The sequence below is a fragment of the Patella vulgata genome, chromosome 4 (genome assembly GCF_932274485.2).
Source record: "Patella vulgata chromosome 4, xgPatVulg1.2, whole genome shotgun sequence".
Taxonomy (NCBI): Eukaryota; Metazoa; Mollusca; class Gastropoda; family Patellidae; genus Patella; species Patella vulgata.
The window spans coordinates 30,438,035-30,456,671 of NC_065882.2; the positions used below are offsets into that span (position 1 = coordinate 30,438,035).

The 18,637-nt window shown below is 40.9% G+C and overlaps 1 protein-coding gene across 6 annotated transcripts in view; it reads right to left on the reverse strand.

The window, feature by feature from the left end:
- LOC126817146 (dystrophin) overlaps nucleotides 1-18,637 on the reverse strand; it is a 293,105-nt gene that overhangs the window by 172,445 nt on the left and 102,023 nt on the right. For all 6 annotated transcript variants that reach the window (XR_007678819.2, XR_008787851.1, XM_050543983.2 and 3 more), the window contains exon 3: nucleotides 16,505-16,566. Coding sequence is in view for 3 of the 6 variants with exons in the window: in XM_050543983.2 (XP_050399940.2) it covers nucleotides 16,505-16,566 (62 nt within the window). In the remaining 3 variants the exon portion in view is untranslated. The remainder of the gene's footprint in view (nucleotides 1-16,504; nucleotides 16,567-18,637) is intronic.

Genomic DNA, 18,637 nt, shown 5'->3' on the forward strand with positions numbered 1-18,637 from the left:
GACGAAATTCATAAAAGGCTCAATAGAGGACGAGTGGAAATCCCATCGTGTAAAGTCATACGGAAATGTCAATTTTCCTAGTCGATGGGCTGTGCCACCAAGCTGTATAGGGTCAGGTAGCTTCTTAACTATATCAGTTTTAGGGAATGCCCCTTCATCTTTATTATTGATCATAAATGTGGGCATGGTCTGATTACGGTTAAATTCTCGTTGCAAGAAAACACCTTCACACTCGTCTCCATCGATAATATCAACACGTGCAATATAATGCACAATGCGTGATTTGGCAGACACAAACTTTACAACAGCAAAATCACCTTCAACGACCTCATAATCTGGCTCATCAGCATCGCTTTCACTACTTTCCATGAATGGCACATCTTCAGTGTCGCTCTCTGATGAAGATGATGCAGTAGGAGATTTCCTTGCTCGGGTTTTGAATAAGGACTTTTTACCCCCTTGTTTGACTGGTGGATTTATCTTTCGTTTTTTAGCGTGCCTTGCAGCTAGTGCGTCTGCTATGCTGTTACGCACTGGAGTATCAGTTAGTATCTTTGTGTCCCCTCTTTTGCGACCTCTGTTGGTAGCCTTTCGTGGACCAGCTCTTGGAAGTGGAACAATATCAGCAGGTGATACATAATGGTTACTTGGCCCTGGCTGAGTCAACGCTGGCGCTGCAGTAGAACTGGCTTCTGGCTTTCGGACTGGTGTTGCAATTGAACTTGGCTCTGGCTCCCGAGACTGAGCCGAGGAAGCAATAGAACTTGATTCTGGCTGCCGGACTGGTGATTCAGTAGAACTGAGCTCTGGCTCAAAGGCCGTGGTTGCAAAGGAACTTGATTCTGGCTCACAGGCTGGTGTTGCAGTAGAACTGAGCCCTGGCTGCAGGGCTCGTGTTGCAGAAAAACTAGGTTCTGGCTGGGGCACCGGTGTTGGTGTAGTTCCTGATTCTGACTGGGGAGTTGGTAGTTGTTCAGTAGGAACTGGATCATTTTTTTCCAACTCCTGTGGAAGATCTCGATCGGTAACTGCAGCGGGGGAAAATTCTGTTTCGTCGAACAAATCCCGGTTGTAAGGAAAGATGCCGGTACTCTGAAACCCTGATAAAATGTTTTTTGCGGTGAGGCCATGCAATTGAGCATGGGCAACAAATTCGGGTATTTCATAAATGGTAATTGTTTTACCAGGATTTGATCTCATCCAGTTACCATAGCTCGAACATATGCCGTCTTAAAGGGTTTAAAACAACACACATCGAGAGGCTGAAGCCTATGACTCGTATGCGATGGCATTGTCAGTAAGACTACTCCATTTTGCTTAGCCAAGTCAATGGCAGCAAGAGAAATATGGGCCTTGTGGTTATCTAAGATAAGAAGAACCTTCTTTTCCTGGCTGCATCGCGTTTGTCGAATGAAATGATTCAGGTAGTCAAGAAACAAGTCCTCATTGACCCAACCACTGGAATTCGCACCCCCTATACACCATGGCCGCCCACTTTTGGTGAAGTGCTCACGGACGTTTTTTCGCGGGAATATCAGCATTGGGGGAACGACACTACCAGCTGCACTGATTCCATACATGGCAGTGACAAGTTGTCCCCTTTCAGCAGATGTGATTGACCCTACTTGCTTCACTCCTTTACCAGCTACAACATTTTCAGGAGCCGACACCGTTGTGCATCCCGTCTCATCAACGTTATAGATATCTTGACATTCAAACTTGTGCAGGTCCATAACAGTTCCGAGGTTGTCAAAAAATTTGCCCACAGTATACCGGTTGAAGGCACTAGCCCTAGCAAGCGATGTTGCCTCTGGTGTTCTGATTGCCAGGTGGTTTCTTTCTTATCCAAAAGTGTTCGCCAGTCATTCCATTTTCTTTCCAGGAATTTGGCACAATCAGACTGTTTTTTAAAGCATATTCTACAATCAGGGCACGACATTTGTTTCTAGTCATACCGTGAAATTGTTCAGCTAACGTCTTAATGTGTCCTGCCAGGTCAGTTTCCATCTCTTGAGTAAAAATCATATTTTTCAGTTGACAGTTCCTATAGCCAAACACATCATTTTTGTCATCATTTTGTTCATTTTCATCATCATGCTTGTTTATGTATCTCGTAAGAGTCATTCTTGCTATATCAAAGTCCTTGGCTGCTGCACGGATGCTAAATCCTCCCCTTACTTGCTCCATTGCTCTTCGTAGAACATCTTCTGGGGCACCTCGATTTGATTTTCTTTGATATTTTCGTGGCATCTGGAAAAATTAAAAGAAATATCTCAAAAGACATAACAATTATCGACAAATCTGACAGTAATTCTGCAGCCTACTAATCCTTAATTAGATCAAATATTTAATATATAAATGAATTAATCATATCTATATTCACTTTACCTCAGACACATGCATGCAATGGCCTATCCCCCTAGTCAAAGTAATAGACCCGAGAGCATAGATTATTCGATAAATGTAAGTGATGGGAGAGTCGGGACACTATGTGGGGAGAGTTGGGCCATGGTCCAACCCTCCCACCCCCGAGTGGCCCAACTCTCCCCATACCCGCCATTTGTTATTTCAGCCTAAATTTTAGCACATGCAGTGACCGCATGGATTTCGAAAATACCTTGATAGGAAGTGGCTGTCACAGCTATTTTGCAGAACACATAAGAACAGTGTACTATATAATACTGTAAAAATATGAAAATACTTACCTTACAGTCCAGTGTTTACTATTTTGTGCATAAAATGTTTTTCTGCAAAAAACTTGGTCAGCAAGTTGAAACTTCTCAAGTCCCTTACATCAATAAAAAGACAATGCCTGATGCTTCCAATAGATGGCAGACCCTGTCCACAGAAACTTGCAACTGACATGCAAGTAGGGGTGGCCCAACTCTCCCTGTGGCCCAACTCTCCCAAGCCTCCCCTACCGATCAGAAATCCTGGCCCATAAATATGATGTAGCTGTATCGCGAACGCTGAATGAAAAAGGCTTAAATTGCTTGGGGTCTCGCTGCTTTTACCAAACATAATAATAATAATAATCGTTTTCTATTGTGCTGAACATTCAGTCAGTCTGGCTGCTCTGTGGCGCTTTACAACATAGATATGATTATAAAAAAACATACATGTGTATACAAAAAAAGAAAAGAATACAAAGGAATAGTCAAGTTACAATATACAAATGGAAAGTGAAGCATTTAAATTATAGTTCAAAAGTTTGCGTAAAACTGAAACAATGACCTTAACTCTGGAAGTAATTTACAGACAATTTGTAGAACCTTGTGAACCCTCAAACAAAAATTATATTCTGATCTATATGAAATTGTATTGTAAATGCCCCCAATTACCTACAAAAGAATAAATAAGCAACAACCCTTGTCGACCGCTCGGACGATTTAGCTGCTGTAGGCGTAAATTTCATACAAATCGGATGATAACTTTGTCATTCAAACTTTCACAATGTCCACAAAGTAGAACAATGGCCATAACTTTAGAAATAATTGACGGAAATTGCTGAAATTCAATAGACCTCCGTTTCACAAATTTAAATGATTTAACAAGGTTGAACAAAGTGAAACAAGGACCATAACTCGAGAAGTAATTATTGTAAATTGCTGAAATTCAATAGGCTTCGTGGATTCAATAATCTAAATGATGCATATAAATTTCATACAGATCGGCTGATAACTTTTGGCTTTAGAGTGTTCACAAGCTTCAACAAAGTGAAACATGGGCCATAACTCTAGAGGTCATTAACGGAAATTGCTGAGATTTGATAGGCCTCTTTGTTTCACTAATTTAAATAATGCATATAAATTCCACAAAAATCGGATAATAATTTTTGGCATTAAAACATTCACAAGGTACAACAAGTGAAACAAGGGCCATGACTCTAGACGAAATAAAAGGAATTTGCCGAAATTCAATAGGATTCTTCTTTTTACTAATTGAAATGACGCATATAAATTTCATACAGATTGGCAGATAACTTTAGATGTTAGAGCATTGACAAGGTGCAACAAAGTGAAACAAGGGCCATAACTGTAGAAGTAATAAACGGAAATTGATGAAATTCAGTAAGATTCTTCTTTTTACTAATTTAAATGACACATATCAATTTCATACAGATCGGCAGAAATCTTTTGATGTTAGAGCATTCACAAGGTGCAACAAAATGAAACAAGGGCCATAACTCTAGAAGTAATAAACGGAAATTGCTGAAATGCAATAGACTTCTTCGTTTCCCTAATTTAAATATTGCATATAAATTTCACAAAGATTGGATGAAAACTTTTGGCATTAGAGCATTCACAAGGTTTCACAAGGTTCAACAAAGTGAAACAAGGGCCATAACTCTACACCAAATAAACGGAAATTATTGAAATTAAACAGGCTTTTTCATCTCACTAATGTAAACAAATATCAATTTGAAAACAATTGGATGATAACTTTTGGCGTTAGAACGTTCACAAGAAATTGTGGACGATTGGACGGAGGCGACGGCAATATACGTCCACATTTCCAGAACAGTAATGTCTAATCTCGCTAGTGGAGCTAACTTAACTCTTAAATGACCCACGGCGATATTTGTCGACGCCTATAACATTACCGTTAAGTACCCATGGCGACTTTTGTCGAAAAAAACAGTTAGCCGAATGCAACGCTTCTAGCGTAATGAGAGTTACTTCCCTTATAAACAGACGACTTTTTCTGGATTATTTACTTCCTGTTTGACATTTTTACAGTGAAATCTTACTATTTCTTTTTGAAAGATAGTTTGCCAGGCAACGAAACATACGCCCACAGCAGCTAAATCGTCCGGGCAGTCAACACGGGTTGTCGCATATTTTTACTTTTTTCGGTAATGAAACATTTATAATACACTAAAATCTGATTAAGAGCAACAACTCACAAAGTAATTATCAGAAAACTATTAGAATTTGTTTGGTTTTTATAAAGTTCTGCCCCATGCTAACGTTTTGTATGCAAAGCTTTTAATATCATGGATTTAACTGTTCAAGTCATAAAAATTCATTGAAAATCAATATACTTGTTCGTCTCAAGATCTTAAACTCTGTGTATCAATCTGAAGTCAATCGGATGATAACTTTAGCCTTTAGAGCGTCACAAGATTTTGCAAAGTGATCAAGGGCCATAACTTTGGCAGTTATTATCGGAAATCGTTGAAAATCAATAGGTTTCTTCGTCTCATGACCTTAAACATTGTGTATAAATTTAAAGTCAATCGGATATTAACTTTGGCCTTTAAAGCATCCACTAGATTTTTTGAAGTGATCAAGGGCCATAACTCTGGCAGTAATTATCGGAAATCGTTGAAAATCGATAGGCTTCTTCGTCTCATGACCTCAAACACTGTGTATAAATTTAAGGTCAATTGGATATTAACTTTGGCCTCTAGAGCGTCCACAAGATTTTTCAAAGTGATCAAGGGCCATAACTCTGGCAGTAATTATCGGAAATCACTGAAAATCAATAGGCTTCTTTGTCTCAAGACCTTAAACACTGTGTATAAATTTAAAGTCAATCAGATATTAACTTTAGCCTCTAGAGCGTCCACAACTATAAAAACTATAACAAAAAAAGTGACTTCCAGTTTGACATTTTGACAGTGAAATCTTACTATTTTTTTTGGAAAATCCATAACAAAAAAGTGATATGTCTAGGCCTATAGGACGATGTTCTCCTAACGACGGATTACTATCCTTATTGAATGACAGTATTTCAGATTTTATCGGTGGTGTAGAATTTTATAGTTTTGCGTTTGAACGTAATAGGCTAGTAGGCCTACTGATGATAAGTGACAGAAGCAAGTAGGCTTAATCAACAAATTACTTAAAGATACATTATGGGAGATTTTAATAGAGTTAGCCATTCTTGCTATAACAGTTCAACAAGAGCATCGCTAACGCTTCAATATACGTCCACATTCCAGCTTTGATTGATATGGTACTTTTTAAAATGAAGAGAATGAAATATGAAATGGCTGTAATATGATCAGAGGCCAAGAAGGCTAGGCGTCCGTTTTGTTTTGCCAAATTTACAGACAAAATACTAACAATAAAGTGGGCGTGACACTGCCCCACGAGGTCGGGGCAAGCATCAAAATAAATAGTTGCTGTCTTTATGGTATAAGGAATAAATATGCAAAATTCCAAGATGATCCATTCAGAATTGCAGCCTGTAGACGATAAATACAAAAATTGGGCCTGGCTCTGCCCATGGGGGTTGGATATGGAAACAATATAAATAGGTACCATCCTGTTATTGAAATGACAACATCAATAGTTGCCGTCCTTAGGGTATAAGGAATAAGTATACCAAGTTCCAAGATAATCCATTGTGGCCTTTGGGCGTTAAAGGCAAAAATTGGGCGTTGCTCTGCCCCTGGGCGTAGAGGCATTCACCAAAATCAATAGTTGATGCCCTTAGGCAATAAGGAATACATATGCCAAATACCAAGTTGATCCATTCAGAATTCCGGCCTGTAAATGATAAACATAAAGATTGGGCGTGACTCTGCCCCTGGGGGTCGTGACATGCAGTTGTCGTCCTTAGGCTATAAGGAAAACATATCCCAAGTTCAAAGACAATCCATTAAGAATCGTGGCCTGTAGGCAACTCACAGAGACACAAAGAACAAAATGGGTGTGGCTCTGCCCCTGCGGGTTGGGCAATCAGAAAAAAAACAGAGGTCAGCCTTAGGGTATAACGTATAGGTATAAAAAAGTTTTTCGAGATGATCGACATACAGACACACAAAAAGAAAATGGGTGTGGCTCTGTCCCTGGGGGCTGGGCATTCACCATAAACAATAGGGATGTTCCTTAGGATAGAAGGAGTAAGTATGCAAAGTTTCAAGGTGATACGTTAAGAAATGCGGTCTGTAGATGACAAACAATGAATACAAGAAATGGGCGTGGCTCTGCCACTGGGGGTCGGGCATGCACCAAAAAACAATAGGGATCATCCTTATGGTATAAGGAATTCATATGAAAATTTTTCAAGACGATCGATTAAGAATTTTGGCCTGAAGGCAACACACAGACACACAAAAAGAAAATGGGTGTGGCTCTGCCCATGGGGGCTGGGCATGCACCCCAAACGATTTGGATGTTCCTTAGGGTACAAAGAATAAGTATGCAAAGTTTCGAGATGATGCGTTAAGAAATGCGGCCTCTAGACGACAAACAAACAAATGGGCGTGACTCTGCCCCTGGGGATCGGGCATGCACCAAAAACAATAGGGATCATCCTTAGGTTATAAGGAATAAGTATGTAAAGATTCAAGATGATAACTTAAGAATTGTGGCCTGAAGGCGACACACAGACACACAAAAAGAAAATGGGCGTGGCTCTGCCCCTGGGGGTTGGGCATGCACCCCAAACGATAGGGATGTTCCTTGGGGTACAAAGAATAAGTATGCAAAGTTTCAATATGATACGTTAAGAAATGCGGCCTGTAGATGACAAACAAAGAAATACAAAGAATGGACGTGGCTCTGCCCCTGGGGGTCGGGCATGCACCAAAAACAATAGGGATCATCCTTAGGGTATAAGGAATAAGTATGTAAAGTTTGAAGATGATCACTTAAGAATTGTGGCCTGTAGGACACACACACACATACACACACACACATACCGGCATATAGGTATTTGTCAGACCCTTGAATCAGAAAATACTTATGGGGACGTCATGATCCACCCATGCAATCAAGACCATTTTTGGCATTTATAGAGAGTTTGACATTCTAATCAATATTAGATATTGTAAAAACTGATGAAATTGAAAATAAAGATATTTATCATTGTGGGGACATCGTTGTGGGGGCCTGTTGATCATTGTTGGGACCTGAAACTATTATTCAGTCTTGCCATCATACTGGGGACAGTCTCACAAGGGTGGGTATATTGGAATAGCACACTCATACATTCTATCCTAGTTTTAGATACATAGCAAGGACCAATAATTTCCCTACCTGGGAGAGGAAAGTTTTGAATGAAAAGGCATAAAGGGTATGTTCTTTTGAAGATTACGGCTAACAATTAAACTATTTAATATTAATTGTTTGAATAAAGTAATAGGATAGTTACTAAATAGCGAAATAAGCTAAAATAGCCGTGAAGAATATGGAAACTATGTGAAGAACACATACAAAATCTTTTTATATATTTTGTTCCGATTTGAAGACCAAAATAATTAAAAAGTCCTCTAGACAGAAACCAGACCCATAGTTCCATCACTACGATATCTTCATTATTGGGACGTCCCCACACTGACGGGTATAGCACTTGCACACTATAAACAACAAGCATTAACATGATTTTCACCTAAATAAGAATTTGTCAAATACATTATGGGAACAGATGCATAGCTGCCCACAAATATAGTCTGCCTTGCATAGTTATTCCTCTCTCCCACACAAATCATTGCCTTATAGTCCATTTAAGAGTAAAGCACAATATTAGCTGCATTATGGGGACGTCCCCGTAATGATAGGTGTATTATGTTGCATAACACTTACACACCATAAGTAACAAGCATTACCAGGACTTCTTATAAACCTTTGTCATTTGCTACATACATTAATGGGTCAGGCAGTTGTCTCCCCTTTGACTACATCCTAAATTGACACACTTATTTTAAGTATTTAAAAAAAACATTCACCTGCATTATGGAGATGCCACATCTTATAACACTCGCGTACATGTGTCTACCCAAGGGCTACCTACATGCGAAATTTCAGCGCCCTGGGAGCAAGGGGGAGGGGGGGCAAGATTTGAGAAAAAGTTACACAGAGGAAAAGTGGTCAAGTCGGGGATAGAAATGGCAATAGAGGGATTAAAAGGGATTATTCTGGCCTCAATTCTTTTTTTTATGAATTCAGGCTAACCCCGCTAACCCTCAGAAAAAGGCAAAAATTTCCTCAAGGCCCACCAGGGGGAATGTGTCAAGTAGGGCTATGATCCGACACTTACCTACCATAAATTAGATTTTGCCGGAGAACTTTAATAAACAATTTGAACCCCCTGGCCGATCGTACCCATAGTTGGTGGGCTCCTGCCCACGGACCCCTATTTGCCCCCCACCCTAATTTTATTTACCTACCACCCATAGGGGCCGAGTGATTGGCTTTTTCCAGGGGGTACTGAAATGCCGAAAAATCGACTTTTTCCCTTTTCGCCTTGTTTTCAGATGCATTATTGTTACACTCGACCCTTCCCGAAAGACGATTGGCGCTACATTTTCAGTATATCAGCCGATTGCCCCTGCTCAGCCAAATTTGGTCTTCCTCGGGCCCATAGGGGCTTAGTACGGACCCTTTTCAGAGCGAAATTGGACCGTATGCTCACAGCATCCGTACTTTCATGGGTATCAGTCTGAAATTCACTGGTGACCTGCCCTCTGCAAGTCGAGCGATGGCCATTTTCCCTTTCTCTATGTCACCTTCCTATCTCTATGTCACCTCTTTACCTGGAATGGGTCCACGAAATAACTCCACGGAGGTAGGGACTCCTATAAGGGTAAGGTTTAAGTGTATCTCCCCGAGGCAAGGTTTACAAAAAGGTAACATAAAGAAAAAGTGGTCATGGCCGGGGGTGTCAGCTTTAGGGATGTGCAGCCTTACCCACAGGTTGCCCAAGGAATTTGGCCTAACCCCCTAAGACCAAGGAAATCGACAAAGATTTCGCTTGAGACCCCCGGTGGGGAATAAGGTCGAGTAGGTTTCTGATTCGTCACTTATCTACCCTTAATTCGACTTTTACGGGAGAACTTTAATAAAATCGGAACACCCTGGCCGATCATGCCATCTTTGGTGGGGACCTGCCAACGGACCCCCACTGGCCTCCCGTTAAATTTCATGGACCTGCTGCCCATAGAGGGTGAGTTATGGGCTTTTTCTAGGGGGCAAAGAAATGCCAAAATCGACTTTTTCCCTTTTCGTCTTTTTTTTAGGTGGATTATCGCTACGCCTGAACCTTCCAGAGGGCCGATCGGCATCAAAGTTTCAGGGAAAGTACCTCTCCTCATCGCACACCTCTCAGCCAAATTTGGATTCCCTCGGACCCCTGGGGGCTGAGTACGGGCCCCTTTTCAGCTCAAAATCAGTCCAGATTCGGCCAAAAATCGAAATACGCGTGCCCGTTTGCCCACAACATCCGTACGTTCGTGGGTATAAACCTGAAAATCACTGGGTACTTACCCCAGGACCTTGTACAGCTTTCCATATCACCCACTTCTGGTTCCGACTTCTGCAAGTTGAGGGGTGGCCTTTTTCCCGAGGTTACCGAAAAGAAAACATTTTTTCGAAAAATGGTAGAATGCTTCGATTTTAATTTTGAAACCTTATTCGGATGCGCAATGGTGGAAAATGGGGTTGGGAGGTGGGGGGATTCTGAAATTTTGAAGAGCTTACTCAAGTGAAAATGTCGACTTTGGAAATTTTGGCCAAGTGGTCACCTATATTAACGCCTATGTTCGACCCCTTCCGTGGGGGCAATCGCAGCCAAATTTTACCTAACCTAACGCTTGCGCCCACCCTACAGCCAACTGGGGCTGATTACGGGCCCTTTTTTCCAGGGAAAAATCGGCTAAAAATTAAAATGTTATTTTAAGTCCACATACGCTGAAATTTTCAAAGCCATCTTGCAATAGATAGGTATTTCGTAGATAGGCTTAGAACTTTTCAGCCAGCTCTCCTAATATAAAATCTTCAATCTCTTTCTCTATTTTTTGTTTCAGTTTATGTACCCCCGGGAAAATAACCAAATTTGGCTGAAGTGTGGGCGCTAGTGTTGGGTATCTGCCCGTAAAATTTGGTACTGATTGCCCGGCCGGAAGGGGTCGAACGTAGTGTCAATACAGGTGACGACTTGGCCCAAATTTCTAAAGTCGACATTTTCACTGGAACATCCTTAATAATTATTTTAAAAATGGAGTAAGCTCTTTGAAATTCCGGCTACTCGCCTCCACCCACATTTTCGACTCTTGCGCATCCGAATCTGGTCTCAAAATTAAAATCGGACCATTCTACGATTTTCCGAAAAAATTTTTTTATCATTTCGGTAACCTCGGGAAAAGGGCCACCCCTCGACTTCGGGAAGTCGGAACCGGAAGTGGGTGATATGAAACGGTGCGGAAGGTCCTAGGGTAGGTACCCAGTGAATTTCCCCTTGATACCCCCGAAGGTACGGATGTTGTGAGCAAACGGACACGCGTATTTCGATTTTTAGGCCAAATTGGACGAATTTTGCTTCGAAAAGGGGCATGTACCCAGCCCCCAAGGGTCCGGGGGATTCCAAATTTGGGTTGAGGTACCTGCCCTGAAAGTTTGTTGCCGATTTTAAAAAATGAAGAACAAATGTGGGGTCAATCTATCAGGTCACCCAGTTCTGAACCGATCGGATGAACTTGACCCACGCCCACCTGTCTTTAAATTACACCGAAAATGTAGGGAGCTGCCGTGTGCGTTAGGGGTCAGCCCAGGTCATGACCTTGGGACCACGAGTGAGCCCCGTGACCGGCCTTTCGTAACCTGACCTTGAATCGGACCTTGACCTTTCTGGCTACGGTCCAGAAGGGACATGAACATTTGTGTCTGCGGGGTGACCTTTAGCCTTTGAGATGACCTAGACCCACCAAGGTCATGCAGGGCTGGAGGCCATGCTCAAAGGTCAAGGTCCGGTTGGCGTGACCTCATCCGGGGGCTCGCTAGGTGGGGGCAAAAATAAAACATATTTCCGGGGGCTCCAGCTGTGGTCTAAAGGGGAGATAACTTGATGTCCAAATCTCATACGACCTTGAGGTCGCGGCCTTTTAAACTAAATCGACCCCTGGGAGTCGCGTGGTGACCTTGGTTTGACCCTTAAAGGTCAAGGTCAAATGACCATCAATAATGTTTTTGACCCACTTCTGGTTGCCGGAAGTCCATTTTGATGTGACCGGGGGACTTTTCGGGATGGATATACTTCACGAATACCCAACCTGGGACCTCGCCCACGATCCCTTCGGGGCGTTTACAGACGAGGGGTCGTGTCTGGGGATCGGATTTTTTCAAAGTCCGGGATTTTGAATCCGACTTTTTACCTATGTTGCCATCAGGGGCGTGATATGTCAGCCAAGGTCATGAACTTTACCCCTATGACAGCCCCGTCATCGGGCTTGTGGGTCGCGACCTTGACCTTGGCATTTCTGGCGAATGTCTGTATGGTACATAAACTTTTGGGAATTTTTCGACCCCAAGGTCAAATGTCAGATCAAAGGTCAAGGTCAATAATAAAAGGTCATTGATGTGTCCATCCAAGGTCATGACCTTTGACATGCCACGTGGCCATGGGGTCTAAACAGAGGCCCCGGAGCACGCGAGACGGTAGATATTTTGATGACCTTGACCCTTTCAGATGAACTTGACCTACCGGGGTCATGTGGGTTCCAATGTTAAGTCGAAAGGTCAAGGTTCGATGGTTCTCACTTAATGAGTTTGGCCCTAGGGGGCAAAAACAGAAATATTTGTGATGCCCCTAGCGGGTCAAGGTCACGACTTTTGGTTGGCGATTTTAAAAAATGAAGAACAAATGTGGGGTCGATCTATTGGGTCACCAAATCTCGAGTCGATCGGAAAACATTTTTTGGGCAAAATTGTCTGAGAAAGTCAAATATTTTCCGGTGGTCTAATATCCTTAATAATTCCTTTAAAAATGGTATAAACTCTTAGCTATTTTGGCTACCCCCCATTTTTGACTATTGCGCATCTGCATCTGGTCTCAAAATTAAAATCGGAGCATTGTACAATTTTTTTCATTTGGGTAACCTCAGGAAAATGGCGACCCCTCGACCTAGGGAAGTCGGAACTGGAAATGAATTATATGGCAGGCTGCGTAATGTCCTAGGCTAGGTACCCAGTGAATTTCAAGTTAAAATCCACGACGGTACGTATGTTGTGAGCAAACGGGCACGCGTATTTTGTTTTTTAGCTAAATTTGACGAATTTGGCTCCGAAAAGGGGCCAGTACTCAGCCCCCAGGGGTCCGAGGGATGCCAAATTTGGGTGACAGATGGGCGATGGGGTGATGTACCTGCCCTGAAAAGTGGGCGTTGATCGGCCTTCTGGAAGGGCCGGGCGTAGCGATAATCCTGCTGAAAAATCGACAAAATCGACTTTTAGTTATTTAGACGCCCCCTAGAAAACGCCCATAACTCCGCTCCTATGGGCACGAGGGCCAAGGAATTTGGTGGGCGGTCAGTAGGGGTCCATGCGCAGCTGCCCGATCGGCACAGGGGTTCGATTTCATTCAATTTATCTCGTAAAAGTCGAATTGTAGCTACAAAGGTGTGTAGTTAGGGGAACGGATTTTTTCAAAGTCCGGGATGTTGAATGTGACTTTTGACCTATGTTGCCGTCAGGGGCGTGATATGTCAGCCAACGTCATGAACTTTACCCGCATGACAGCCCCGTCATCGGGCTTGTGGGTCGTGACCCTGACCTTGACCTTGGCATTTCTGGCAAATGTCTGGATGGTACATAAAGTTTTGGGAAGTTTTCGACCCCAAGTTCAAATGTCAGATCAAAGGTCAAGGTCTCAAATAAAAGGTCATTGATGTGTCCATCCAAGGTCATGACCTTTGACATGTCACGTGGCCGTGGGATCCAAACAGAGGCCCCGGAGCATGCGAGACGGTAGATATATTGGTGACCTTGACCCTTTCAGATGACCTTGACCTATCGGGGTCATGCGGGCCCCGATGTTAGGTCGAAAGGTCAAGGTCCGATGGTTCTCACTTAATCAGTTTGGCCCCTAGGGGGCAAAAACCGAAATATTTGTGGGGCCCCAAGCGGGTCAAGGTCACGACTTTTGGTTGGCGATTTTAAAAAATGAAGAACAAATGTGGGGTCGATCTATCAGGTGAACAAATCCCGGGCCGATCGGAATATATTTTTCGGACAAAATTCCCCCAAAAGTCAACTAGCTAAGATTTTAATGCTGTGGTCAAAGGGGAGATAACTCGCTCACCCCGAAACGGATCCGACGACCTTGAGGTCGCGGCCGCTTATACAAAATCGACCTCTGGGAGTTGCGTGGTGACCTTGGTTTGTCCCTCAGATGTCAAGGTCAAGGTCAAATGACACTTGTGTGTCATTTTGACACATTTCCAGTCGCGGCAGAAAAATTTCAAGGGCACCAGGAAACGCGGAAGGGTCGATTTAAGGGGGGAAGCCGCGAGGACTAATTCTGAGGAAGATCTGAAATAATTAGAATAAAATAATGATAAAAGGACTGTCCGTCTGATTTAATAACCATGTCATGTGCTTAATCTTGCTCAAGTGTTGCCACTCTTGTGGGGACTTGGTATGGTTGGAAATGTATTGAGACCATATCTCCATTTTGATTGAATCTAGCAAGCTGAAACTTGCACAGCCATCTTGTAATATATTTATGATGATTATCTCACAATTTCAGCTTCCTAGCGTCAAAATTAAGCAAAAGGGCCAGGGTGTCAGGTCCATCCCATTCAATAACCATGTGTTGTGCTTAATCTTGCTCAAGTATGGCACTTTTGTGGGGACTTGGTATACTTCGAAATGTATTGAGTCCATATCTCCATTTTGATTGAATCTAGCAAGCTGAAACTTGCACAGCCATCTTGTAATATATTTATGATGATTATCTCACAATTTCAGCTTCATAGCTTCAAAATTAAGCAAAAAGGTCAGGGTGTCCGGTTCATCTCTTTCAATAACCATGTCATGTGCTTAATCTTGCAAGTATTGCCACTTCTGTGGGGACTTGGTATGCTACGAAGTTGTTGATTGGTCCATATTTAAAGACAGTGTAAGGCTCATTCTGATTGGATCAAGTATAAGGTGGAGTGCAATGTGCTTTGTAAATTGTGTGAAGGAGTGTCTAAAAATACCGATGTTTGCTCACATGTGGGGACATGCCAAAATTTGCACAAAAACTACAATTGACAACATTGTGAGCACCTGGGCAAAAAAATATTGTGGGGACTTGAGTGCAAGTCCCCACAACGAAAAAGGTCCCCACATGGTTGGTGTGCTGTCAAGTTCGGGTCCTGACAAGGTACTATATGCAAACACACACACACACACACACACAGACAGGGGCGACGGCAATATACGTCCACATTCATTATGAATGTGGACGTATAAAAATAGATGATGAAAGAAGAATATATTGAAAATTTTAGTCAAATTACTTTATTCTGAACAAAGTTATCACCATTGTAATTTTTGACTAGAAATAGGAGTCAACTCTCTCTTCACCGTCTCCGAGAATGGCTGATCGTTTGATTGACAGGCGTTAACGCCACCTACATAATCTTAATTATCAAGTAACGTTTTCAATGGCTGTGGTACCGTTAGTCAATCGGTTTGAGACGGGATTGCAATTCAATTCGTATCACATTTATTTTTACTACAAATTTAAAATAAGACTTTTAATATATAGATAAGAAGCAAAAATGTTTGAAGGAATGGACCAAATCAATGAGGCATAATTATAGCCGACTTCTTGTTAGTCTGCGTGTACTCTTGTACTGTAACTGGTAGGCCTATGTAACTCCCGAAGCAGACAAATACTAATAGGAAACAGTGATCCAATGGGGCTGCAATTCAACTGGGGTGATGCGATGTTTATCCATTTCCATAATTTTTCTGTAAACGCAAGTGACAAAAGAGCGTATAATACCGACATCCAAACTCTCATTTTAACCACAACTAAACATAATATCAAGGCCGTATATATCGAACTTTCAATCAAATTGACTGACATGCTGCCTCGCTAAACAGCGGCCACGCTTCGTACACTCTATCATTTAGCCTCGAACTAAAATTTCAGGGAGTATGACATCGACGTAAGGGTTAATCTCCGCTTACGACGCCATTCAAAAATTTAATCAGTCAATGAAATCTTGTTTAAATCCAAGCCGAATCCAAGCCATCCGTGGGTCTACAGAGTTGATTTTGTGCTTGTTGTGTAAATAAAGATCTAATTTATAATTTCTATGACATCTGAAGCCTAAATAAAGACTTTCAATATTCAGATTTAGCTCTTGCATAATGTATGTTTAAATAAGCTTACATTAAAAGAGATTCATGATTTTTAGTTCACAACAGCGGAACAAAAAAAAAAAGAACTAACCATTATATACATGAATTTTGCATGAAATGTCTAAATTAATTTTTGGTATAAAATTCACATTTATGAAAATAACATTAAATTTAGATTATTTCATCCATTTACATGTAGGGTCTATCTACAGTTGTTTTTTAATAATATGACTTTAAAATGTATATATGTATATTTTAACACTATTGACGATTATGATGTGGGTTTTTATGACGTTACGACGTCAAACCTCTGGGTCATTTAAAAGTTAAAACTAGTTTTTGTCCAAGGTGAAAATGGTATTCTTTCATATACAATAATATAAATCCAACTAAATATCTGTCAAAGATAATAGAAAACATACCAAGTTCCTCAAAGATCTTTAAAAGATATGGATGATCCCAAATTGACTTTTCACTTTTATGACTGTAAAATAAAAATGAACAAGCTGTTGCCATGCCAGATACGCCCACATTTTGCAAGAGATGGACAGAGAACGATCTAAAAAAATAATGTGATTTTTTGGTACAATCAGGGGCCATAAGCCAGGAAGATATGGTCCGATATGCGCGAATATCGAAAGAACCAAGATCTTTGAGTTATGAACATACATTTCAATTTTCATCAAAATCGGATAAAAATTGTGACCTCTAGAGGATCCACAACCTTTGTATTACATACTTTTACACAATTTGCGTACAAAGAGCGGCCATTTTGTTGGGCAGTTTCATTCAAATTTTCCCAAAATTCAAATTCAACCTTCATTATGGTGGAATGGTGATATATTTAAACATTTTTAAAATTGGGAAAAAAATTTTTAACCTCTAGAGAATCCGCAAGCTAAAAATGCGATTTTTCGAACAATCAGGGGCCATAATCCAGGAAGTTACATTCCGATATGCACGATTATCAAAAGGAACCAAGATCTTAGTGTATAACAGTGATATATTCACACGTTTTTTTTTTAAATCGGATTAAAATTGTGACCTCTAAATTACGTTCCAATATGTGCAAATATCAAAAGGAACCAAGATTTGTGGGTTATAAACATGTATTTTAAGTTTCATCAAAATCGGATCAAAATTATGACCTCTAAAGGGTCCACAACCTTGATATACCAGATGTTTACACTATTTGTGTACAAGGGGCGGCCATTTTCACGAAATTCGAAATCAACCAATATTACGGTGTAACGTTGATATATTTGAACGTTTTTGTAAATCAGATAATAATTGTGACCTCTAGGAACCGCAAGTAAAAAACATGATTTTTCGAACAATCAGGGGCTATAATCCAGGCAGTTATGTTCGGATAAGCGCGATTATCAAAAGGAACCAAGATCTTAGTGTGTGACGGTGATATAATCACACTTTTTTTTTAAATCGGATAAAAATTGTGACCTAAATTTTGTACAATCAAGGGCCATAATTCGGGAAGTCACCATCCAATATGCACAAATATCAAAAGGAACCAAGATCAGTGGGTTATAAACATGTATATCAAGTTTCATCAAAATTGGATCAAAATTGTGACCTCTAGAGGATCCATAACCTTGATATACCATATTTTTACACTATTGCATACGGGGGGGGGGGGGGGGGGGGGGGCATTTTGTCCGGCAGTTTTGGTCTGATTTTCACGAAATTCAAACTCAAGCATCATTACAGTGTAACAGTGATATATTCAAACATTTTTTTAAATCGGATAATAATTGTGACATCTAGAGGGACCACAAGCTAAAAACGTGATTGTTTGCACAATCAGGGGCCATAATAGAAAGGAACCAAGATCTTTGGGTTATAAACTTACATTTCAAATTTCAACATCATCAGATAAAAATTGTGACATCTATAGGGTCCACAAGCTAAAAATGCGATTTTTCGTACAATCAGGGACCATAACCCATGAAGTTACGGTCCGATACATGCCAATATCGAAAGGAACCAGGATCTTAGGGAGATAACCCTATATTTCAATTCTCGTTGAAATCAGATAAAAATTGTGACCTGTAGAGTGTCCACAAACAATTGTGGACGGACCGACGTCCAGATGGACAGAGGCGACGACAATATATGTCCACATGAAAATGTGGGCCTATAAAAATGATTGACAATGTAGACTTAAGTTTGCAATGTTTTACTATGCAACAATTATCATTCATTACTGTTCTAAAAATATATAATTTCAATTACAATACCATAAAATTTATCAAAGAAAACCAATGGAACTTAATGATTTTAACTACAAAGATATTCAAATCACACAAAAGAAAACAAAAAAACATCAGCATGCAAATAATAAAATATTCTTCACAAATTGCTGCTGTACCATCAGACATCCCATGTAATGCAAAGTAGGTAAGAGTTATAAGATACGTTGACAGGCAACAAAACATACGCGCACAGCAGCTAAATCTTCCCGAGCAGTCGACAAGGGTTGTCGCATATTTATTCTTTTGTAGGTAATTGGGGCCATTTACAAGACAATTTCATACAGA